Source organism: Delphinus delphis, chromosome 20, assembly GCF_949987515.2.
Source record: "Delphinus delphis chromosome 20, mDelDel1.2, whole genome shotgun sequence".
Classification (NCBI taxonomy): domain Eukaryota; kingdom Metazoa; phylum Chordata; class Mammalia; order Artiodactyla; family Delphinidae; genus Delphinus; species Delphinus delphis.
Genome location: NC_082702.1, coordinates 40,693,104 through 40,719,092, shown reverse-complemented (window position 1 = coordinate 40,719,092; position 25,989 = coordinate 40,693,104). Strand labels below are relative to the sequence as shown.

At 45.8% G+C, this 25,989-nt stretch overlaps 2 protein-coding genes across 5 annotated transcripts in view; both read left to right on the top strand.

The window, feature by feature from the left end:
- The window catches only part of RANBP10 (RAN binding protein 10), a 66,413-nt gene extending 62,545 nt beyond the window's left edge, over positions 1-3,868 (top strand). Inside the window, exon 14 of the mRNA XM_060000806.1 lies at positions 412-3,868. Within this exon, the coding sequence (XP_059856789.1) occupies positions 412-542 (131 nt within the window). The 3' untranslated portion in view covers positions 543-3,868. The remainder of the gene's footprint in view (positions 1-411) is intronic.
- A 1,851-nt stretch (positions 3,869-5,719) lies between these two features.
- GFOD2 (Gfo/Idh/MocA-like oxidoreductase domain containing 2) overlaps positions 5,720-25,989 on the top strand; it is a 37,527-nt gene continuing 17,257 nt past the window's right edge. For 3 of the 4 annotated variants that reach the window (XM_059999078.1, XM_059999077.1, XM_059999080.1), the window contains exon 1: positions 5,720-5,870. The gene's annotated coding sequence lies outside the window, so the exon portion shown is untranslated. The other variant, XM_059999079.1, reaches the window with a different exon arrangement.

The window sequence follows — 25,989 nt, the reverse complement described above, 5'->3', positions numbered from 1 at the left end:
CAAAAACAGAAGCTGGCCTATGAGTACCTAGGTTGGCCCCTTCACCCCTCCCTAGAAATTGCTGATGTTTATCCAAATCTGGGCAGTGAGCTCTGCCCAGAGGCTCTCTGGTGACCCATAGGACTGTTGGGCTCCCATGGCTGAACCTAAACCCTCACCTCCCTCTGCCCAGCTGAGTTGGCTGGCTAGATCATGATGGGCCCTAGACTATGACCCTGGGCCTTGGCTAGCTCATTGCTCTAAAGAAAGCTGAGATTCACAGGCAGGGCCATGGCCTGGTGACACAGAGACACATGAACGCTCTGTTCCAAGAGATTCTGTCCACTCCCCCCACCTTCTGCTCCCAAGAGAACTTTGACCTGGGCTTAGCCCTGAGCAGGGCAGTGACCAGGCCTTGTCTCTTCTCCACAGAGTCTCAGAACCTGCCAAAGCAGCCCCCTCTGATGCTCGCCTTGGGCCAGGCATCTGAATGTCTACGGCTCATGGCCCGAGCGGGCCTGGGATCTTGCTCCTTTGCCAGAGTCGACGACTACTTGCACTAGCTGACCACACTGTCTGGCCCCACCTGGCCCTCCCTCGGCCCCAGGGCTGGAGCAGCCCTGCCCTCCATCGGCACCTGGTGCAGGGACCTGGAAGCCATGGGCAGAGTCCACTCCTCCTGCCTGGCCTCCCCCGTTCCTCTCCTTCCTTCCCTTCCTTCCTTTCTTTTTCTCCCACCCTCAGTCTCTCTCTCTCCCCCCTTCATGTGCAGCGGCCTATGACACAGTATTGTCTGGTTACTTCTATTTTGAAAGAAGGGGTTTGTTTTGAGGAGAGGTTGGGGTTTTTTAATCTTCCCCCCCACCCCCGACTGAGCCACCAGTATTTATCTCTGGAGAGTTTGTGCTGAGCTGGTTTCTGCTAATTTAGTGGTGAAGCCTATCCAAGTTGGTGATAGCTTATTATTTTCATAAGTAAAAAAAATGAGATTATATATATATATAAATATATATATTAAAAAAAGACACAGTATTTATCGTAGTGTTAGTGGTCCAGCACCTCTTGGGTGAAGCTGTCCAGACACCATACGTTTTTGAGTCCAACTCATTTAAAAAGAATCATCTCTGTCACCTCAGCCAAGTGATTCGTTTATTTCAGGCTTCCCCTTTGTTGAGCCACAGGCCCAGCTGCAGCCTAGGGAAGCCCAGTAGGCTTTGGGGGCCACATAGTGGGCAGGTCAGGCTAAGCTGGTTTGCAGCATCTGAGAGGTGTGGGTCCCTAGGCCCCTGAGAGCTGAACTGAGCAGAGAACTGCAGGGCCCAGGTCCAAAGAAGAGATGAATTGGCCCAGGGCTACACAGCAGAGCAAGGGAGTTAGAGGGTCCTTGGCTAGCACGCTATCTACCGTTCTACCCTGCCTCTCACTGCCTGCCTTGCCTCTCTCTCTCTCTTCCCTTTTCAACATCCTGCCTGTCTTTGTTGTTAAGATGGCCAAATAATTCATTTACTCTAAATTGATTGCCTGAGAGCTGCTGAGTGTCAGGCTGCAGGGAGGAAGTCTCCATACCCAGGACAGAGGCCCTTGAGTACAGGGGCTGCCTTTTTCCTGCCTGGATCTTCACCGTCTCTGCACAGCTCTGATGGAATTGATGCTTTCTGTTGGAAAGCCAAGCCTTGTGGAGACAGATTTTTGGGCTGCCAGTCGCTGGATTGGATGGAACCCTTGACCCCCTAGGCCATGCCTCACTGTAGCTGTGCCAGGCAGCTCCTTTGCAGTTTGGCCCCGGCCACTCTTAGGAAAGACTGTTAAGAATATTTGCTGGCCAGAGGAAAGGACCTCATGGGCTTTACAAATGTCCCACCGTCCATGTCAGACGGATCCTCACAGCTCGTGGGTCGGAAACAGTCCCGGTACTGCCATCAGGGAATCAGGAGAGGAAGGGTTACGATGCTGCCAGGACTTAGGCCGGCCATCTGTGGAGAGGACAGACTGCCCAGGAGGAAGAAAGGGAAGAGGCCTCCCAGAGGAGCACCAGGATGGGCTGGGATTTCCCCATCGGCCTCACAGTGGGAGGGAGTACCCAAGCAGCCCCTGCAAAGGGGCAAGGTCAGAAGTCGAGCTTCCAGTCCCTGCCTGGATCTGGGCTGGCCAAGCTTCTGCTTTCCATCAGTGGATTCAGGAATGGTTGGTGTGGCCTGAGATATTCAGTGCCCACCAGGACTCGCTGGGCCTACAGCTGGACAACAAGAGAAATGACTGAGTTGGACTAACTGCTGGTGATGGGCCCAGTGGCCCTGTGCTCTCCCAGAATTCTGCCCTGGGACATGATCCTGTAGGCTGCTGCTTTTTTCTTGGTCCCTACTAGGGCCCCAGCTGGCATCCCAGAGACTGCAACACATCAGGGGAGTGTTGTCCTGTCTGTAAAGGAAATTCATCCTGTGCAAACTTGGGGATGCCTAGCTTCCAAACCAAGAAGTTGGAAACATCAGGCTCTTAAAATGGTCAGAAGCAAGCAGGATTGGGAATTAAAACCAGAGGCTTTTGCAACTGGAACGAAGTTCAGAGAACATCTACTCCAACAGTCCTCTCCTTTTATAGATAAGGAAACAGGCCCAGGAGATTAAGTGACTTGGCCAAAGTCACACAAGAAATTAGGGCAGAACTGGGACTAACCTCATTCCTGAGGATTGGACAACACTGTTTAGTCCTAAAGCTGAATGGCGGGTGAGGGGTTAGGCTGGCGAGGCCTCCAGCAGTGTCTGCGCAGCTGGTACCTTCAGGGGTGTGTCAGGGATGGGGATGGGTGCCTGGGCTTGGGTTGTAGAGCAGCTGAGCAGCCCAGGAGGGCTCAGGACAGCTGTGTGCTGCTTGGGGTTGGGTGTCCGCCTGCCTCATACTCAGTACCCATGGCCACCTCCCCATTTTCTGTGCCTTATCTCACTGTTTCAGCTGAGTCCAAGTTGTTTACTCTGTTCCTCTCCAGAGGGGCTTTCTGTCCCAGTTGGACAGCATACCTTTGGGACATAAGCCTTTGCCCCACAAGCCGTGGAGAGGTCCAAACTCAAGCTGCTTGAGCCCACTGTCTTGCTGACAGTCCAGGCCTGCCTGCCAGCCCGAGGAGCCCCTTATGCACACCCAGTCCTGCCAGCCTGCTTCCGGGAGCCGAGAGTGGGGAAGGCACCTGGGAGGAGTCCCAGTGAAGAGCTGAACTTGAACCAAGGAGGCAGGAAGAAGACCTGGCTCTGTTGGGTTGTTCAGCCCTCGGGGAGCAGCCTTCCCTACTTACCTTTTCCTCTTGCTTCACCAAATGGTCGCTCCTTCCAGAGCAGAAACTGGCAGACATGCAAAGAAAGCCAGAACCCCTATTCCTCACCTACATGGGTCTGTGGCTGGGTGTCGGCCGGCAGAACAGGGACACCAAGAGATGGAGAAGCGGGGACTGCCCAGCCTCCCAGCACCTTCCTACCCCTTAAGCAAGCACAAAGAAGATGAGGCAGAGACCTGTCAGAGCTGAAAGTTCCTTTGGTCGCTCACAACTCAGGTATGCACACTGTGTGGCAGCTGGGCAGGAGAGCCCTACTTGACCACCAGCCCCGTGCACACGGACCTGTGGCCAGATTGTGGACTCTGGCTGCCTCAGGCGCCGCCTCTTTGCATTGGGTTTTCCTCCATTAGTAACTACAGCTGACACAGACGTCCTCCACATCGTGCACACTGGTTCTGCCTTTGTCCTCGCAAGTTGATACTTGGCATTAGCATGAAACTTGTGGGTGTGGGAGGGTTTAGAGAGAATTCTAACACAAAACATCCTATTAAATTGTACTTGAGAGATGAAAAAACTCCTGTTGTATTTTGACAGAATTATTTTTATTAAAATACACATCCATGAGTAGTCACGAGTGTCTGGTCTCTGTTGTGAGTCTTACCGGGATTGGCACCCTTGATGTGGCACAGCCGTCCTGGAGGGCTTGGCCCCTTCCCAGTCTACTTGTCGAGTGCCTAGGCCCCTGGTGTCTCAAGGATTCTCAAGACTTTTTGCAAGACCCCAAAGAGCATAGATACTTAAAGCTTTGATTCTCTCCCGCGAAACAGCTTTCATCTGAGACAAAGAAAAAGTAGCAAATACAAAAAGGTGGGCCATAGGACCTCTTCTCCTCAAATTAAGATTTTAATGCATTCTAAATACGCTCGCTCCAAACACTGGTCACAGCTCTTCTGAGGGGTATTAAGGTTAGCTTCCTTTCAGTCTGAGGAAAAGAGCTCATGCTCAAAATCCCAGTTTGGGTGACCCCAGAAAATTAACCTTTCTCAGCTTCATTTTCCCCATTCTTAACATGTTAATCCTGCTTCCCCATGTGACAGAGGATTACAGCATGCACAGGGCAGGGCTTGGCACCTAGGGACACAGTACATATGACCACCCTGCCTCCATGAGGATGCTCCCTAGTGTGACTGGCCTGCTCCTGCCTCAAGCTGCCTCCTCTGCTCCCAAGGCACCAGGGTTTTAAGCAGAGGAGGCATAAAATAGATTATGCTGCTGTCCACCTGGAGACAAGACTAGAAGCAAAGAAACCATCTAGAAGGACAAGGCCAAACACAAGAAGGCAGGTTTGAGAAATATTTAGGGGATGTTAGCACCACAGGATGAGTGACCGGATGTGAGGGAGATCGGGGTAGCAAGAGACAAGGTAACTGCAGGCTTTTTGTTGGGGTGTAAGGATGGATAATATAGGGATATATTATCCACAAGATAATACAGGGAACAGAAGGGAATGGGTGGTGGCTAAAAGTCACTGGAGTGAGGAGGTTTGCTGGAGAGCATATAAATCTATCTCAGAGAGACAGGTTTCCTGGAACTGGAAAAGGGTTCTGTGACCCAGTAAATAATGAAAACTGTCATGGATGCTCACAGTGAACATCACCCACTAATTGAAAGCTCTAAAAATCCTGTGTTAAGATGTGTAGCTTAACCCAGCATTTTCCAAACTTACATTACTATAGAATGCTTCCCTCAGGGGCATTTTACAGGACTCTCAGGGAAAAGCTAGTGTAGAGGGAAAAGTGGAGTATTAGATTAAGCACAAATGTCTGGTTCCATAAGTAGAGCCACAGTAAATTCATTTCCCTCCAGACACATTTCCAACATAGCCTGTTTTACACTAAGGCTTACCGGTTTATTTCGCTGCTCTAGCGGACAGTTGGTGAAACAAAGGGTACTCTCGTTACAAAGTGGTGTTTATTTGGGGGGAACTAGGTTCCAGTAAAGAGATCAGGAGGACTGAGGTCACAGTCTTGAAAAGCACTGACTTGTAAGGAACAACCAAAGAACATCCAGAAGAGCACCCCAGACAGGCACGAAAAAGCGAGTCATCAGAAAGCCGCGAAGTCCGGCGAATTCGAGAGAACTGTCGTTCCGCAAAGATACATCGTTATCCAGCAGCAGACCTTCCTTCTTTCTGGGACAACCAATGCCCACCACACTACTCAGACCCTCCTCGCTCTTGCTGCCGGGCGACAGACCGGAAAGAAGCCTAGGCTGGGAAACCTCTCCGTCTGCAGCCTCCACCGCCGGAAACGAATGACCAGGGCTTCCAGCCAGACTGCTTAACCTCCGCCCCCAACCAGCGAGCATGCGCAGCTCTCGGCCAGGCCCCTCCCTGCGGTGGTCCACCCCCGTCAGGGAGCATGCGCGGACCTCCCGCCGTCCCGCCCCTCCCTTTCCAGACCCCGGTTCCTTAGAAACCAGGCGGCGCGTTCCCGGTGGCTGCGCGCTAGATTCTGGGGCCCGTGTGTCCCCGCCAGCCTTCCTCAAGGAGGGCTGGTGGCCGCCGAGACCCGTCCAGACCCTTGGTCTCCGGTGCGGCGCAGGGCGGGGCATGCCAGTTTGCCAGGTGAGAGGCGGCCGGCGACGGCGGGTGAGGATGAAGAAGGGCATGGCGCGGCGGCGAGCGGGCGCCTGCCGGGCCTCCTCCGCGGCTCGGCGCCCGAGGTCGGAGGCGGGGATACGCAGAGCTGGGGCTGGAGGGGGCCGTTCTAACAGCCAGCGCGGGCTCGGAGTTCGGGGGTCGCTCCAGAGTTCGTCCTCCCGCCTCAGAAATAGGACCTGCAAGTTTGGTCGTAGGATTTTAGAATTTTGGCTCCTGGAAGGACCTCGGCCATAACCCATCCCTTTACCGGACGCGAAAACCTAGGCTCCCCCGCCCTGTGCCGAGCAGAACCCCCTACCTGTGTGAGGACCGACGCTTTGTGGATAAGAATGTGAGGTATGGGAACCTCAGACAAAGGGCTCGTGGGGTAGCTGGTCCATCGTCTTTCAGAATGAGATGGTACTTTTGGGGGATAAATCTTTAAGAAAAGAGCGTTCAGGTGGCAGGTGGGAGAAGGGACACTCCAGAAGGTGCGGTGGCTCTGCCAGTCCCGGAGTGTCCACTGGCCAGATCTCCCTGGGCCTGGTCTACCTTTGAAGCTCAAGAAGGAAGCAGATGGACTTGCGAAGACAAAAGGTGAGGTGAAGTATTCTCAAGGCATTATCAGATGAATGGTGAGGGAGGAAGAGGGGGCCGGGAGATCAGGACTTGTGAATGGTGGTGTGAAGAGTTTACAGCAGCATGTAAAGAACAAGACAGGAGTAGAAAAGTTTAAAGCTGCCTTGGATAGATACCAAGGAAGGTTATAAACCTTATTTTTGTTCATTGTTCCCACAGTGTCATGCTGAGGGCAAGACACACGAGGAAGGAAGTAGGTGGCTTTTAGTATCCAGAAACTGGTCGCACAGGGCAGAGGACCTTTGTAAGCTATGGGGCACAGAGGTCTCAGAAGGAAGAGCCCCGAGTCTGTGATCTTCAGGTGAATGGAACAACTGTTTAAATTAGAAAAGACACTTAATGCATTATTGTGATGTGGAGAGATATGGAGAAGATGGTAGTCAGGAAATCTAGATACATTCTTATTTATTTATTTTTGGCTGCCGTTGGGTCTTCGTTGCTGGGCACGGGCTTTCTCTAGTTGCAGAGAGCAGGGGCTCCTCTTCGTTGTGGTAGGCGGGCTTCTCATTGCGGTGGCTTCTCTTGTTGCGGAGCACGGGCTCTAGGTGCACAGGCTTCAATAGTTGTGGCACGTGGGCTCAGTAGTTGTGGCTCATGGGCTCTAGAGCGCAGGCTCAGTAGTTGTGGCGCACGGGCTCAGTTGCTCCGCGGCATGTGGGATCTTCCGGGACCAGGGATCAAACCCTCGTCCCCTGCATTGGCAGGCGGATTCTCAACCACTGCGCCACCAGGGAAGCCCCTAGATACATTCTTGATAAGGAAACTCATTTCCTTCTGAAAAGCTACACCAGGGAACAAGAGTTTTAAGGCCATCCATTTTACAGAAAATGTGAAAAAGTTATTGCTTTTGGACTAGGAGTTTAGAGAATTTATCTGTACCAAGAGCTGAAAATTTTCAGCAGACAGTACTATTGGTAGACACCCACCCCACCCCCACCATTTTACAGCTAAAGATTCTATTGTGAGAGACTTTCTCTTACCACCTGGTTGTTCTATACCTTTCCTATGGAATGATTGGTCTGGATCTGATCTGTTATTTTTATTTGTTGGGAAAATGCAAATATGTGATTTCTATAGTAATACTAGAACCCGTTCGTAGTAGGATTAGCAATGAAAAAATAAGTACTCCCCCAAAAGACATAAATGTTTGTAATATGGGGAAAAGGAGTGTGTGATTTTTAAAAGATGGTCCCTGATTCTAATCATTGAAGTCAGTTTGTTGCTAGCTTGATAAAACTAATTATCACTGTGTATCTGACTTTGCTGCAGGGTTGTTGTTTTTTTTACCCCTCAGAGTGATAAGAGAAGATGCATTGAAAGTATGATGATGTTAATAGGTAAAATTAGTTTAAGGAAGAAAGCTTTGTTCTTCCTGTGTCCATAACTATGGCAATTGCGGCTTTGCATTTTATTGACTTTTCTTCCATCTCTGGAAATATTTGTATAAATACCTCAAGAAATAATGGGGTATTATCAGAAGGATACGTAATCTGTGGGGGAACGTTGGCACTGTTAACCAAATCCTGTCAGAAAAGCTTTATGAAAATTATTGTATTCTGTGTAGAAACCCTCATTACTTTAGCATTGGCCCAGATAGAAGACAGACAAGTAGGCCAAAATCAAAGTAGATGGAAGGGAGCAATTACCATCTGTGGCACTGGATAGGGGGTGGGAGGGTACTTTGAATGTCAGTGCAAATACTTCCTTGAATGAGCATTTGGAGAAAATAGTGCTTAAATGTGGTGAGTGTGCCCCATGGATTTGTGTGCATTATTTTTGCCCCTCTAATCAGAAAGACACTTGTTTTCAGAGGAGAAAGATGCGCACACTCTCAAAGTGTTTCTTCATTGCTATGGCAATGAGACCTTTGACAAATAATTACCTAACATCTATTCCATTTTGTGGGACAGCTGAGCGCAGTTATCAAACCTGGCCTGTAGTAAAGTAATCAACAGTATTTAACAGGCCAACTTACCAGATAAACCAGTAATGCTAGCAGGATTTACTTTCACTGAACTGCTTTTCTAGTTATACAATAAGAGGAGAAATAAAATGGGCACACAGCGTGATCTCATGTAGGAAGTTGTAATACAGAGTTGGTGTTCGGAAAACACAGGAATCAGCGACCACTCACTCAGAAGCAGAAGAGCTCTTCTGATGCCTAACAAGTCACTTGTGTGTTTTTATAATAGGAGGTCCAATTCTAGGATAAATCCACTATTAGAATTGGACAGTGTCTAGAAAAAAATTGGTTGTTTTGCTATATTTGAGAATTCGTTTACAGTATAGTAATAGGACATTATTTTTCTTACATACAAATAAAAGCAGCTTTGTATTAGTAAACTTCAGGACAGCCTAAAAGTCCAAATTACTTGAAAATTTAGATGTCAGGTGTTTTTAAGAGTGGGGAATGAAAGATAGCTGAAATAAGTTTGGGCTCATGAAAGTCAGAATGATAAAAGATGCTGAGAAAAACATGAACACAGTAAGACTACCCAGCACGCTAACATTCACTTATGAATTAGCCATTAGGTCAGGAATGAACTCATTAAAGTACCATGTCTTTAAACCCAGACAAAGGAAATGAGAAATGGAGTAAATATTTCTTTTTCGTGATGATGGGAATGAACACTTAGAAAATAGGATTAAACATTAAGAAGGAAGAGGTGAATGTTCCTGCATTACTTAAATACACTCAAACCCTACCCTTAACACGTGTTCTTTAGTTCCTGCTCTTAGAAGGGGAATTGCAAGTAGTGCCTTTGTCCTAAGTACTGTCGGTTTTCAAGGTTGCCAGTGACAAAATGCCACACTCTTTGGGACCCAGGATTGCCAGGAATTGCTGTGGGGATACCTCAGTCTCCCCACCACCTCTCTGAGCCATTCCCAGAAGCTGCTTCTGTAATGGTTCCTATCTGTCTTCTACTATGAAAGATTAGGAACGAAGGCTTTGAGGAATGGGAACTAAGTACTGAGCACAGTCTTCCTTTCTGGCCTGGGATAACTCTGCTCCTCTCAAACTGTCAGCTCTCAATTTCTCATGAGAATAGATAATCCCAAAATACAACCGGAAATGCTTCTACTTGGCTTTGAGATTTACCATATCACTTTACAACCTCAAAATCTTTATTATTTACTTTCACGATTATATTTTGCTTAGAATGATAATGTTAGGCAAATCATGTAATTTCTGGGCCATAATTTCTTAACCTGTATAATGGTTATAACAGAAAATTGGAAAATGACATAGGTGCCTAACACTAGAGAAAGGAAAAGCTGGTTCATGTAGTCAGTAAAATACCACGTAACCCTTAAAAACTGTCTGTGACGACATGAAAAATGCATATCAAAATAGTAAGTGAAAAAAAATCAGAATACAAAGTTGTGAATACAGTTGGATTACAAGTACATCAAACAGATGTAAAAACTTAGCAAAAAGGAACATAAAAAGAACACATAGTAATTTTCTGTAATGAGTAAATATTAAAACAAACAAACCAACAAACCCCTCCTGAAAGTTTCTTGCTTGTGTAAAGAATGATACTGAACTTGTTTTCTCTCTGCGAGCCTTCACGCCTTCTTGCTCTCTGACTGTATTAAAAGTGGTGGAGGGAGAACGGTGGCAGGGACGGGGCAGCACTGATGTTTCCTAATTAACTCAGGTGTCATGAACCAAACAGTAGTGCCGTTACCTAGGATAATGAATTTACATGTACGTATTTGAAAGGTGACTGTACAGATCTTATGCTGCTTTCTAAGACTGCTATTTCTTTTGGTGCTCGTTGATGAATAGTTTTGACTCTTAAGGTCTCTTTTGGTGCTTGTTGATGGATGGTTTTGTATTATAGCATCTCAAAGCACATTTTAGGATGTTCCACGTGGTTAATGGTTTCTGTAGCTTGGTGATGGTTCCTGCTAGGAAATGGTTATCATCTCAGAGGGGCCTCTCTGGGGGTGGCTCTGGGAGCCTGTGAGATGTGTGTTTGTCATCCAGGCATCCTCTCATTGTCAGGGAAATGGGGGATGGTAGAGAGATCAGCTGTACTTCCTGTTACTTTTCAGCCTTTTGCACTCATATTCCTGTGCCAGGTGCTAAGGGGACATAGCTTGCTTTTTGAAGCAATGGGGGAAATGATTGAACATAGTATTTCTTATCTGATCTTATTTTCGAAGCTAAATCATTGTGCTTAAACGGCTGTTTTGGTTCCCCCAACCGAAGGCTTGCTCCTGATCGTAGTAGTTATTCTTTTAAAATTTTTGTCTTTGTTTCTCCTTCCTTCACTGCTTAATATTCCTGATATGCTAAGATTGTTGTCCAAAGAACATTTAAATGCCTTCAAGTAATTTCCAAATTATTATAGGAGTGTTACCAAATACCTTGACGTGTTAAGTTTCAGGGAGCTGTTATCTCCTTAATACAGTCTTGGTCCTGAAAGAGCTTAGAGTCTCAATAGTGAGGTAAGACATTGAGCATCATTTAAACAATACTCAGAAAATTCTAAAATACTAAAATGAATGGCTATTTTCAGGTGGGCATATCCCATATACACCCTGTATTTTATAACCGGCCTCCTTCATTACACATTAACCAAAAGGAAAACAGGAAAAAGGGGGTGTTATGGCAAAGACTGTCCTGAGATTAGATTATTTTATATCTCAGGTTTAACACAGCTGAGCATGATCATGGCCTAGTTGGTAAGCAGTTTTCCGCATACAAGTTGAGATGTTTGTGAAGGGCACCAGGCATGTCCAGTCACTGGAGAACTACTCAACCTTCCTGGTGACCAGAGGCCATATAACAGAGTTAGAGAACACCGGTCAGGGTTGTTGTGTTCTGGGGTGCCCTAAGAACATCCTACATCCAAAATCTGAAGGAAGGCAGACAGGTAATTCTCTAAAGGGTCTCTTGCTGCCATAGAAATAGCCATTTTCATAGCGACAGGATGCTTGTATCCATATAGAGTGTGGAAAACACAAAGGAAACCTTAGTAAATTAGGTTTGCACATTGAAAAATGTTTTATTATTATAATTAAAAACTCATCCTTTTCTTGGGATTACAGGTAAAACCAAAGTATGTAATATACCTCACTCTAGGGTTGGCTACTTCACATGCATCACAGCCAAGTGTGCTTTACCTCAGCAAAGGCAGAGTCTTTGTCACATGCCTGCCACTCATTGTGTTCCTCTGTCAAATTATTCCTTGGTATTCAACAGTGGGTGTAGCAAGAAATGGAAACTAAGCTCCAGGAACCTGACCTGTCGGGATCACTGCTCTGTGCCCCACCTTCTGGCATAATGCCTGACTCATTGTTGCCCTTACAAATATTAGGGAACGAATGAGGAAAGAACTCTGGTGACTGGATATTGTACCATTAAGTGGAGTGAGGGAGCACAGGAGAAGGAGAGGAAAGATGATTTTGGGTTGGGAGAAGCTGGTAGGTCTCTCGGGTGGGATTTCCAGTAGACACTTAGAAGTATAGAGCCAGTTAAGGACGTTTGCGTGGAGGTCAGAGTGAAGTTGAAGGATTAGATAAAATTGCTCTGTGAGAGAGTAGGGCTGAGGATGGAATTTTCAGGTTGATGTCAGTCTAGAACTCATTGTTAAGGCAATCTTTGAAAAAATAATCTTGCTACTGCCAGACTTTCAAAAGCAATAAGGAATTAATACAGCTGGTAGATAAGTACTTTTTCTTACTGTAATCATCAGCTGAAACTAACTTTCAGATCTAATAATTATCCAGATACCTCTGTGGGTGTTAAATTTACTTCTCCTTTATGACCCAATTTAGCTGACCCTTTTGTACATTGTGTAGTTACACCTCATTAGGCAGGTCATTAGGCCTTTCATTAGTGTCCCTCCTAGGACACTGTGTGGAGGGTAGTGCAGAGATGAGGAACTGGCATCTTTGGCTAGGGCTGGGTATGCTCTCCTGCTCTCTGGTGGCTGCCTAACAGTTTACCTCCGTGTCAGCTTGTAGAAATGGGGGAATAGCATTTCTTTCCTTGGTCCTGTTTGTGTTTTTGCTGTCAGTGAGAAGGCAGCGATCTCTGTGTCACTGAGTCAGTGTAAGACACTTAAAATAAACAAATCATAGAAAAACTAAACCTTGCCACAGAGCCTTTGGATCGTTGAAACCCAGGGACCAAAGTATTTGTCATAACTCATGCGTAAAACTCAATGCCTGTTTGTTTTGTTTGGCTTTTATTTTTCAATGGAAACATACATGTAGGTAAAGAAACACTTTCACATTTATCTGAAAGCAGTCCTTCAGAAAGCAGTGTTACCCTTTCAGACTATAAGTACAAGCTGGTTCATGGGGAGCTCTAACTGAACTGCAGGTAGTCCCTCTGCTGTGAACATGCAGTTCAGAACTCAAGTTGCATACTTCCCCTGGTTCCTGCTCAGGCTCGGGTGATGAGGTGTGGTTGTCTTCCCTCTTGGGTCCAGCACTGCTGTCCACCCAGTGGCAGCCTGTCTACCACAGTGTCTCGATTCCAGGTGTTGGGAGACCCAAAGGAGGGCTGGGGGACAGTTGGACATACCTTTCTAATTAGTTCTTGGTACATGACTGATGGTGAAGGCCACATGGAAGGCTACTTATTTCCCTACCAGTTTCCTGGGTTTTGCAAAAGGAGGATTGAGCTTAAAATTGACCTTTACGTTTTAATTTTATCTCCTTTACCATGCTCAAGAATTATGCTCTTATGTTATAGATTCCTTTGCAACTGGATGTTACGTCATGGCACCCCCCTCCTATGGTAATGTTCCACGTATCAGTTCTGGAGCATCATTCAGAGAAGCTTATATTCAGGGAATTCGCTGGTGGTCCAGTGGTTAGGACTCGGCGCTTTCACTGCTGGGGCTTGGGTTCAATCCCTGGGCAGGGAACTAAGATCCTGCAAGCCCTGTGGTGTGGCCAAAAAAAAAAAACAACAAAGAAGCTTATATTCTTAAAGATTTTAGAACATATTTTATTTACAGTAGGAAGGAGGGACTTCCCTGGTGGCACAGTGGATAAGAATTTGCCTGCCAATGCAGGGGACACGGGTTCGATTCCTGGTCTGGGAAGATCCCACATTCCGTGGAGCAACTAAGCCTGCGTGCCACAACTACTGAGCCCGTGTGCTGCAACTACTGAGGCCAGTGCTTCTAGAGCCCGTGCTCCTCAACAAGAGAAGCCACTGCAAGGAGAAGCCTGAGCACCGCAACAAAGAGTAGCCCCAGCTCGCCACAACTAGAGAAAGCCGGCACGTAGCAACAAAGACCCAACACAGCCAAAAATAAATAGAATTAAATCTTAAAAAAAAAAATAAAATAGGAAGGAAAAGAAGAACTTGAGCAGGAAAAACTGTTGCCTTCTAGTCAGTGCAGCTACCACAAAGGCTTTGACCTGACTTCTTGATTCATCTGTTCTCGTACTTATTCATTCATATGCTCATTCCTCAATCATTACGCAGCAGCACCTACTCAGCTTCATACACTGCTCTGTCCTGGTGACAGCAAAGTGTGAGATGGGCAGATCCCAGTGACAGTGACAGAGATCCCATGACAGATCCCAGTGAAGTGTGACGGGCACTGTGAAAGCCAAAGCTCAGGCACAGCTTTTCTGAAGAAGTGGTATTTAACTGGAGCCCTAACAGATCTGAGAAGGAGTTATCCTGAGGAAATAAGAAAAAGAAAAGATTCTTTCAGGCAGAGCAAACAGTTTGGACCAGAATCTCAGAGCAGGACTGAAAGAGTTAGATTTGGTAGTTGCTAGCATGCTGAGTGCAGTGTAAAGGAGAAAGTGGTAAGGTGGAGAGATGGGAAAAGGCCCAACCCACACTGGGGAGAGCCCGTGAAGGAATTTGGGCTTTATCTTAGGGTCACTTAGAGGCTGGGGAAGAAAATGGTCAGGTCCATTTCCATCGAGACTCACTCGATGTCTGTTCAGGGAACCAGAGCAGTGGATGAATTCAAGGGGCATTAAGATGTCCAATTGATGGGTTGTAGGGATGGACTGGCTGTGGGGGCAGGAAGGCTTCACTGCAGCCAGAGTGGTTCCTTAGGAACCGGTTAGGTTTGAATCACTATCACTTGTTTGAGTCCACTATCACTTACTTTCCCTTCAGGATTGTCTGTTGGCATTTGACTGAACATAGCCCCTAAGTGCTGGATCACTGTGGTCCTGCAAGCCTCGATTGATTATTTATTTACTTACTTATTTATTTATGTATTTATTTATGGCTGCATTGGGTCTTTGTTGCTGCACACGGGCTTTCTCTAGTTGCGGCAAATGGGGGCTACTCTTCGTTGCGGTGTGCGGGCTTCTCATTGCGGTGGCTTCTCTTGTTTTGGAGCATGGGCTCTAGGCGTGCGGGCTTCGGTAGTTGTGGCTCACGGACTTAGTTGCTCCACGGCATGTGGGATCTTCCCGGACCGGGGCACGAACCCGTGTCCCCTGCATCGGCAGGCGGACTCTCAACCACTGCGCCACCAGGGAAGCCCGACAGGTGGATTCTTAACCACTGCGCGCCACCGGGGAAGTCCCAAGGCTTGATTTACAGTGTGCTTCTCTGTTAGAGAGAGGAAACTTGACTACAAGGGGTCTGAGCTAACTGATAAGCTTGAGTCATGTCATGTAGAGGAGTGGTGGTAGTTGGAGAGACAGTTCTGGGTGAGGGCCCCTCTTGACAGGTCAAGTTGTAGCTTAAGACTGAGAGCATCAGCTCATTTTCCTAATCCCAATTGGCAGACAGAGCTATTCTGTTATATGATGCTTTCTTTCCTAAACCATTAAACCAGATTCTGCCCCAGACTATTTATTTAATTAACAATGTAAGTACTCTCTTTATTACATTTGTGAACATATCCCAAGATCATACAGAATTATATACAGTTTTGATGAGTTCAGTATATACGTTTTTGTTTATTGATTAACTACGCAGAAGCAAGGTCTGATATCTTTCATTTTTTTCAGCAAATATTTACTGAGCACCCACTACATATCAGGCCTTGTTCTAGGAACTTGGGGGTATAGCAGTGAACAAAACTGACAAAAAATTCCCTTTCCTCAAGGAGCATGCTTTCTAGCAGGGGTGGTAGGATGAGACCAACAATGGGAAGATAAACCTGTTTCTGATAAGACAGCATTTGAGTAGAGACCTGAAGGAAGTGAGGGAATGAGTAAGCCAAATTGATATCATCTGTACAGTAGAGGGAACAGCCAGCGCAAAGGCCCTGAGACAGAGACATACCTGGTATGTTTGAGATACATACAGCAGTGAACCACTGTGGCTGGAGCAGAGTGAGCAAGGGGAAGAGAAATTGGGTATAAGGTCAGAAAGAGGATAGGGTGCAGACAGATCACATAGGGCCTTTTGTAGGTCAGGGGAAGAACCTTGGCTTTTATTATAAGAGAGATGGGAAGCTTGTGGCACCTTCGGGCAGGGGAGTGGCTTGATCTGACTTACATTTTAATTGCGTCACTCACAGTGCTTTGTTGACAATAGATTGGGGAGCATGGGAAGGGGCAGGGTAGAATCTGGGAGACCAGGTGGGCTGTCATAGTAACACTGGAGAGAGGTGATAGTGACTTGAACTAAGGTGGTGGCAATAGAGTAGTAGGAAGTGCTTGGATACAGGATGCATTTTGAAGGTAGAGAGCCAGCAAAACTTGTTTTTATGGATCAGGTGAGAAGTGTGAGAGAAGAAGGATCAAAGACTACTCCAAGGTTTTGATTTGAACAGTTGGAAAATTTGTGTTATCAGTTCCTGAGATGAAGCCATTGTGGGAAGAGAGAGTTTGGTGGGGAGAAACATCAGGAGTTTAGTTCTGGACATGAAGTCGAAATGTACATCAGATGGGCGGTTGTTTATACTAGCCTGGAGCTCAAGGAAGAGGACCTGGCTGATAACTTTCGGAGTTGTCAGAGAATAGATAGTATTTAAAGCCATGAGACTGAATAGGATCATCAGTCATGAGCCAGGAGCAATGGTTACCACAGTCGTTATCAGGAGAAACTAGCAGAGAAATGGCCAGAGAGGTAGGACGAAACACAGCTAATGTCACAATCTGTTTTAAAAATAAATTGGGGGACTTCCCTAGTGTCTTAGTGGTTCAGAATCCGCCTACCAATGCAGGAGACATGGGTTCGAGCCCTGGTCTGGGAAGATCCCACATGCCGCGGAGCAGCTAAGCCCGTGTGCCACAACTACTGAGCCTGCACTCTAGAGCCCACGAACCACAACTACTGAGCCCGCGTGCCGCAACTACTGAAGCCCGCGCGCCTAGAGCCTGTGCTCCGCAACAAGAGAAGCCACCACAATGAGAAGCCCATGCGCTGCAACCAAGAGTAACCCCTGCTCACTACAACTAGAGAAAGCCCGTGCGTAGCAACAAAGACCCAACGCAGCCAAAAATAAAAATAAATAAATTAAAAAAAAATAGTTTGGGGAATTCCCTGGCTGTCCAGTGGTTAGGACTCTGTGCTTTCAACACAGAGGGCACGGGTTCAATCCCTGGTTGGAGAACTAAGATCCTGCAAGCGACATGGCACGATAAATAAATAAATAAATACATAAATAGGAAGGGAGGGAGGGAGGAAGGAAGGGAACGGAAGGGAAGGGAAGGGAAGGGAAGGGAAGGGAAGGGAAGGAAAGGAAAGGAAGGAAGAAAGATAGGAAGATTGATTGAGGGCCCAACTCAATAACTAGGGTCCTGGCCTCATCACTGGCCACAATGCTTTATTTTAGCGTATTTTATATTAAGATACAATTACTGAAAAAATTCATCCTCAGAAAAATCTAATTCCCAAACAAGCCCCTTGGTACTGGCCCCTTGCAATGTGTCTGAGGGGCCAGAGGCCTGCGGCAAAGTCTGAGGAGGGATGCCCTAAGGGTGCACAGCTCTCAAAGCCTGCTGCTGCTGGGGAGTTCCAGCTGTGGGCTGGTTATGGGGTGTGGGGGGGGGTGGGAGCTGAGCTAGCCACCCTTGTGGTGTGCTAACCTTATTGCCCAACCTGTACAGCTACAACCACAAACTGTTACACATTATTTCTCACTTATAGCCATCATTAACTTCACCTGCCTACGGCGATACCGGAGAAGAACTCCTTTCTGAACCCTCACTTCCTTAGTATGAGTTGTTCGTGAGTGGTGAGGACTTGCCTAACACCCACAGCTCAGCAGCTCATCCAGTGTGATGTTGGCTAGGGAAAAGTGCCCTCTTCAGATCCTCAGCAAGTGCCGAGACTTAGTAGATCATTGGCCTTAGCTTGGCTTCAGCCATTTTCTCCATACAGTCATCCCTCAGTACCTCTGTGTGTGTGTTTGTGTGCGCGTGCGTGCGTGTGTGTGCGTGTGTGCGCGCGTGCACGGGTGGGGGTGTGGGTGTGGTTCCAGGACCCCTATGGATACCTAATACGCGCATGCTCAAGCCCCTTATATAAAATGGCATATAACATACATCCTCTCATATGCTTTATATCATCTCTAGATTACTTAAAATACCTAATACAATGTAAATGCTATGTAAATAGTTGTTAATACAATGTAAAACTATAAATAGTCACTGGTGTGCAGCAAATTCTAGTTTTATGTTTTGGAACATTTTGGTATTTTCTTTTTTTTTTTTAATAGATCAATGGTTGGTTGAATCTGAGGATGCTTAGATACAGAGGGCCAACTGTATTGGTACCAAAAGTATTCTTACACGGTTTTTGTTTTGTTTTAAAGGAAAGAGACTTTTAATTCACACATGTCCATTTAATTTGATTATAGATGAAATCCGCAGGGTGCAAGTAGGTTGTTCTATACCCTTAGACACCACTTATGGTGGTTAAAAATTGAGGTATAATTTACATACAATTAAATGAACAGATGCTAAGTATTCAGTTTGATGAGTTGTGACAAATATATCCCCATGTAACCACAATGCAACACAAGATATAGAGTATTTCCACCATCATTTGTTTCCTGGTGCCCCTTTCTGGTCGGTTCCACACCTCTCTCCTCCACACCCCAACCTGCCAACCACCACGCTACCACTTCTGACTACTGTCATTAATAAGTAAGGTTTGCCTGTTCCTGTACCTCAAATAAATGGAATCCTACAGTATGGGGGGTTTTTTGGTGTATGTGCCTAACATCTTTCACTCAACATAATATTTTTAAGATTCACACATGTTGTTGCATATATTAGTAGTTCATTCATTTTTACTGCTTTTCTGTATTCCATTGTATGCCTATACCATAATTTGTTTATCTAATCTCATTCATAAACATTTGGGTTTATTACCAATGTGGGGCTAAGATGAATTAGGACTGCTGAGAACGTTTTTTGTGGACGTATGTTTTCATTTTCTTGGGTAAATATCTACGAGTGGAATTGCTGTGTCATTGAGTTGATATATGTTTAACTTTAGAAGAAAACGTCAGTTTTCCAAAGAGACTGTACTATTTTACACTGCCACCAACAATGTATGAGAGTTGTATTTGCTCCATATCCTCTCCAAACTTTGGGATTGTCAGTTTTTTTTTTCTTTGCCATTCTAGCAAGTATTTTGAGTATCTCAGCAGTGGTTTTAGTTTGCATATGCCTGATAACTAATGATACGGAGTACCTTTTCATGTGCTTATTGACTTTTCCTGTATCTTTTGTGTGAAGCAATCAAAGTCCTTTGACATTTAAAAAAATCAAGTTGTTCATTTTTTCATCGATTTGTAGGATTTCTTCTGCATACAAGTCCTTTGTTACGTATGTGTTTGGCAAATATTTTTTGCTAATCTGTGGCTTACTTCTTTATTTTTTTAGTGGAGTCTTTTAATGAGCAGAAATTCTTTAAATTTTTGAAATCCAGTTTATCAATGGGTTAATCCTTTTTGTGTCCTGTCCAAGAAATCTTTACCTATTCCATGGCCTTGAAAATGTTCTCTGATACGTTTTTCTAGAAGCTTTATGGTTCTGGCTTTTACATTTAGGTGTTTGATTCATTTTGAATTGATTTTTGTGTACACAGTGAGAAATGAAGGGTCAGGTTTTTTGTTTGCCATATGGAAATCTAATTGTTCCAACACCATTTTTAAAAAATTAATTAATTTATTTATTTTTGGCTGTGTTGAGTCTTCATTGCTGCGCGTGGGCTTTATTTAGTTGCGGTGAGCGGGGGCTACTCTTTGTTGGTGGTGCGCAGGCTTCTCATTGCAGTGGTGTCTCTTGTTGCGGAGCACGGACTCTAGGCGCATAGGCTTCAGTAGTTGTGGCTCGCAGGCTCCAGAGCGCAGGCTCAGTAGTTGTGGCTCACAGGCTTAGTTGCTTCGCGGCATGTGGGATCTTTCCTGACCAGGGCTCGAACCCATGTACCCTGCATTGGCAGACGGATTATTAACCACTGCGCCACCAGGGAAGCCCACAACACCATTTTTTTTTTTTTTTTTGTGGTAGGCGGGCCTCTCACTGTTGTGGCCTCTCCCGTTGCGGAGCACAGGCTCCGGACGCGCAGGCTCAGCGGCCATGGCTCACGGGCCCAGCCGCTCCGCGGCATGTGGGATCTTCCCGGACCGGGGCACGAACCCGTGTCCCCTGCATCGGCAGGCGGACTCTCAACCACTGCGCCACCAGGGAAGCCCAACAACACCATTTTTTAAAAAGAGTTTTCTTTCCCCATTGAATTGATTTAATACTTTGGCTGAAAATCAATTGACTGCATTTGTGTGGCTTGTAGGGTAAATATACTATTACAAGGCAATAAGTTGGTCTGTAGAAATCCCTAATGACTTTTGAAGCCTGGCAGTGAAAAATAGAAAGCATAATTTGTAACTTAAAAATATATGTTACAAGGCAAAGTATTATAGATTTTTTAATAGCTTGGATGGAACTACCCCGGCTCCATCCATCTGTAAGCTTCTGAATAGCTTGATGATTCTAATAGCATCAGGAAGACAAAATTCCAGAACAAGTAATGACATTGAAAAAAAACCCTGAGGGCTTCCCTGGTGGCGCAGTAGTTAAGAATCTGCCTGCCAATGCAGGGTTCAAGCCCTTGGTCCAGGAAGATCCCACGTGCCGCGGAGCAACTAAGCCCATCTACCACAACTACTGAGCCTGTGCTCTAGAGCCCGCGAGCCACAACTACTGAGCCTGCGTGCCACAGCTGCTGAAACCCACGCGCCCATGCTCCGCAACAAGAGAAGCCACCGCAATTAGAGGCCTGCACACTGCAATGAAGAGTAGCCCCTGCTCGCTGCAACTAAAAAGAAAGGTCATGCACAGCAACGAAGACCCAGCGCGGCCATAAATAAATAAATTTATTTATTTAAAAATAAAAACCTGTCATTTGTACACCCATGTTCATAGCAACATTGTTCACAGTAGCTAAAATGTGGAAGCTACCCAAGTGTCTACTGACAGATGAGTGAATAAACAAAATGTGGTATGTGCATGCAGTGGAATATTATCCAGCCTTAAAAGGAAGGAAATTCTGACACATGCTACAACATGGGTGAGCCTTGAGGACGTTGTGCTAAGTGAAATAAGCCAGTCACAAAAGCACAAGTGTAATGTGGTTACACTTATATGAGGTACCTAGGGTAGTCAGACCCATATAGACAGAAAGTAGAACGGTAGTTACCAGGGGCTGGGGGGAGGGGGAATGGGGAGTTATCGTTTAATGGATATAGAGTTTTAGTTCTGCAGGGTGAAAAGAGTTCTATGGATGGGTGGTGGTGAGTGTGCACAATAATGTGAATGTACTGATGCCACTGAACTGTACATTTTTAAATGGTTAAGATGGTAAATTTGATGTTATGTGTATTTTACCACAATTAAAATTTTTGAAAACCTAACTATACAAGTACAGAATATTAGGACATGTGCAAAATCCTACCATGTGTCAGGATAACATGGCTGTCTAAATTCTAAAATGAATGGAAGCAACAGGAGTGTAATATACAGGGAAGAAGGCCAGAATATGCTCAGGATATGGTGTTCAGTTCTGGGGCTGCATTTCAGGGGCATATTGACAATCTAGACAATGGACAGACCAGAGCAGCCTTAGCCAGCAGGATAGAGAATGTGAGGAAGGTCTGAGGGAATTAAGGGAGTTCGGTCTGTAAAGGAGTGTATCAGTTAGCTTTTGTGGTATAACAAACAACCTCAAAATTCAGTACCTTAAGACAAACATTGATTATTTCTCATGGTTCTTAGGGTGACCTGGGTGGTGGTTCTTGTCCAGGTAAGCTCAGCTAGAACTGGATAGCCTGAAATGATCTCAGTCAACTGGCAGTTGACTCACTGTCAGCTGGAGCAGAGGGAATGACTTGGTCACATGTTTCTTATGATCCATTAGGATGGCCTGGGCTCGTTCACATGGTGATGCCTCCAGAGATCCCAGGAGTTGCAACAGAGCAAGCCTTAATGCACAAGTACTTTTCAAACCTCTTGTGTCATGTTGCTAATGTCCCATTGGCCAGAGCAAGTGACATGGCTAAGTACAGAGTCACTGTGCGAAGTGATTGACTACCCAAGGCATGAAACCAAGGAAGGGAATTATTGTGGCCATCTGCAAACAACCTAAGAAACATAGAGGAAACATGAGAGTTTCATTAGGAACATCACAGGTTGTTCCACAGTGTAGAAATAAGACCAATGGGATGGAAGTTAAATGAGGGTAGACTTCATGTCAATCTGAAGTGGAACTTTCTGGCTAAAGTGGCCCCAGAAGAACAGAAGCGGACCACCAGTAAAAGGAGGGCCTTCCCATTGGATGTGTTGGAGAAGCTCTATGACCAGCCTTTCTGACCAACTCGGACCTGTTACATCATCTCCAGGAAGCCTTTTCTGCTTGCACACCACCTGGGGCCCATGTAGTTAATTGTGCTCTTCTCTGTGCCACACACAGGTTCCTGTTGCTCTATCATACCATATAACAAATGTGTTTACCTGCCTGTCTTGTTGATGAAATGGAGTTCCTTAAGGGCATGGATGACATCTGATTCACCATCTCAGTGCCAGTATCTGCAGGAAATTGTGTTCCATCCTCAGATTGCCTCCTGGTGGTCAGATGTATGTGGCAACTCGAGCCATAGAATCTGCCTTTCAGGCAGAATGAAGGGGGAGGTGGGGGGGGAATATGCCCGACAACTGAGATTGCTGTCTTTTTAATTTATTTTGGCTGTGCCAGGTCTTAGTTGCGGCACGCGGGATCTTTTTTGCGGCATGCAGGCTCTTTTTTTATTTATTTATTTTTATAAATTTATTTATTTTATTTTATTTTTGACTGCGTTGGGTCTTTGTGGCTGCGTGCGGGCTTCCTCTAGTTGTGGCGAGCGGGGGCTACTCTTTGTTGCGGTGCATGGGCTTCTTACCGTGGTGGCTTCTCTTGTTGCGGAGCACGGGCTCTAGGCATGTGGGCTTCAGTAGTTGTGGTACACGACCTCAGTAGTTGTGGCTCATGGGCTCTAGAGCGCAGGCTCAGTAGTTGTGACGCACGGACTTAGTTGCTCTGCGGCATGTGGGATCTTCCTGGACCAGGGCTCAAACCCGTGTCCCCTGCATTGGCAGGCAGGTTCTTAACCACTGCGCCACCAGGGAAGTCCCCCAGGCTCTTTTTTTAGTTGCGGCGTGTGGGTTCTTAGTTGCAACGTGCGGGATCTAGTTCCCTGACCAGGGATCAAACCTGGACCCCCTGCATTGGAGTGTGGAGTTTTAACCACTGGACCACCAGGGAAGTCCCGCCCTATCTTAAAAGAACGTTTCCAGAAACTCTACCAAACTGTACCTTGTATTATTTGTCTTCCTAGACACACCTCTTTGCAAGGGAGGCTGGAAAATATAGGTTTTAGCTCAGCACGCTGAAACCCCCAACATTATAAACAAATTGTTGGTAGAAAAGGATTCATAGGCACCTTCTGCCCAGGGTCTGACCCCTACTTAAGCTGCCTAATGAATGAGTGACCTCTCTGAAGTTATGCACTAACGCCAGAGTTCCCAGAATCTGTGACTCTTCACCCACACAGTGAGGTAGCGTGTTCTTTTTATCATAATCCTGGCTACCTTCATGACTATACGCTGTCACTTGGAGCTCCTGGCCTTATAACCCCTGGGATAGGGCAGGGATCAGCACCCCTTTTCTGTAAAGGGCCAGATGGTAAATATTTTAGGCTTTGTGGGCCATATGGTCTATGTTGCAGCTACTTTGCTGTCGTAGCACGTAGATAAAGGAATGGGTGAAACTGTGTTCCAGTAAAACTTTTTACAAAAACGGACTTCCCTGGTGGTCCAGCAGTAAAGAATCTGCCTTACAACGCAGGGGATGCAGGTTCAATCCCTGGTCAGGGAAGTAAGATCGCACATGCTGCGGGGCAACTAAGCCCGTGCAGCACAACTACTGAGCTTGCGTGCCTCAACTAGAGCCCATGTGCTGCAAACTACAGAGCCCACGCGCTCTGAAACCCGAGTGCCACGACTACAGAGCCCACACACCCTGGAGCCTGCACACCACAACTAGAGAGCCCGCACACTGCAACTAAGACCCGATGCAGCCATAAATAAATAAATAATAAATTTTTAAAAAAACAAAAAACAGGTGTCATATTGGATTTGGCCCACCTCTGTGATGGGGAGTAGGTCTCGTCCTGTGGTTTTGCAGAAGCTGTGGCTCCATGGGCTAGACATACAGAAGGTTAGATGATATTTAGCCAGTCTGGGAAGAACAGAATCCACAAATCCCAGGTTTGGCACGTGTCTCAACCGTCAGGCCTCATGGCTTCCCTGTTTCTCTTAATGATACTACAACTTCCCAGGCTTAGAACTTCAATATCAATTTTTAGGGGGTCACATTTTTTTAAAAATATAATTTACATACCAGTAAAATTGACCATTTTTAGTGTACAGTTCTATGAGTTTTGACAAATGCATATAGTCATATAACCACCACCATAGTCAAGATATAGAACAGTTCCTTCACCATTCCCCACCCCCAAAATTCCCTTGTGGCATTTTGTAGTCTCTTCAGGCCCCTGACCCCAATTCTTGGGAACCACTGATCTATTATTCTGCCCCTATAATTTGCCTTTTTTATTATATGATGTAAATGGAATCACGCAGTATGGAGCCTTTGGAGTCTAGCATCTTTCATCTAGCATATAATACATTTGAAATTCACCCATGTCATGGCGTGTATTAGTTCATCCATGTCGTGGCGTGTATTGGTAGTTCTTTTTTTATTGCCGAGTAGTATTCCATTACAGTAATATACTACCATTTGTTGATCCACTCACCAGTTGAAGGACATTTGTGTTGGTTCCAAGTTTTGGCAGTTACAAATAAAGCCAACATTAGACATTATAAAGTAAGCCTTCACATATGGGTTTTTGTGTGAACATAAGTTTTCATTTCTCTTGGTTAATAGCTGGAAGTGGGATTGCTAGGTTGTATGCTGTGTATATTTAACTTAAAAGACGACACACTGTTTTCCAAAGTGGCTGTACCATTTTTCATTTTCACTAACCATGAACAGCTGCTTTATATCCTCGCCAGTTTTTGATATCAGATTTTCTGAATTTCACACATTCCAATAGGTGTGTAGTTGTAATAAATAAGTTTTAATTTGCATTTCTAATTAATGCAATTGAATAATCTCATGACTTGATATGTTGAATTATAGTAATTGATTTTAGAATATTGAAACAGCCTTACATTTTCTTGGTCATCATGCATTGTCCTTTTAACACATTGCTGGATTCAGTTTGCTAATACTTTGTTGAGGATTTTGTGCCTATGTTCATGCGGGATGTTGGTCTATAGTTTGGCGCCATTTTTGGCTTTTCCCTCTCCGCTCATAATCCCAGGTCCTATTGATAGCTGTCTGCTCCACTTCATTCCCTCCATCAGACCCTCCTTATCTCTTATTTTATATCTTAACTGGTTCTCTGTGTCTAGTGTCTCCTGAACTCTATTCCACCTACATCAAATTAAAAAAAAAGAAAATTCAGTACTTTGCTTTGTTTACTGTGTTAGTTAGGGTCCAGGCAGGACACAGCCTGCACATTCAGAGGGCTATTGAAAAGCCTTTAACGGAGAGATTATTTACGATGGTGAGTGCGGTAAGGGAAACCTACAAGGGATGGTGGCCCACCGAGGGACTGGCTACAGCTGATACTGTTACCACCTCAGGCACAGTGGGGGAAGGGAGGGGTACAGGACCCCAGCAAAATCTGTGGCTATGGGAGAGGGGTCCACTGTAGACACTGACCTGGGTCAAGGATCACAGCTCCTGCCAGAGCCACATACTGGTAGGGAGAGAGGCAGAGAATGAATAGTGTAACCTTTCTTCCTGTGCTCTGATCTCCTCCTGAGATTGGCTGGACCCAGATGGAAGCCAGAGGGCCTAAAGCCCACGTGATATAGTTCTTAGAGACTGACCTTCTGATTTGTGGGGGACAGAGCAGAGTAGAGAGGGGATCAGGTGGCGAAGGTGGGACAG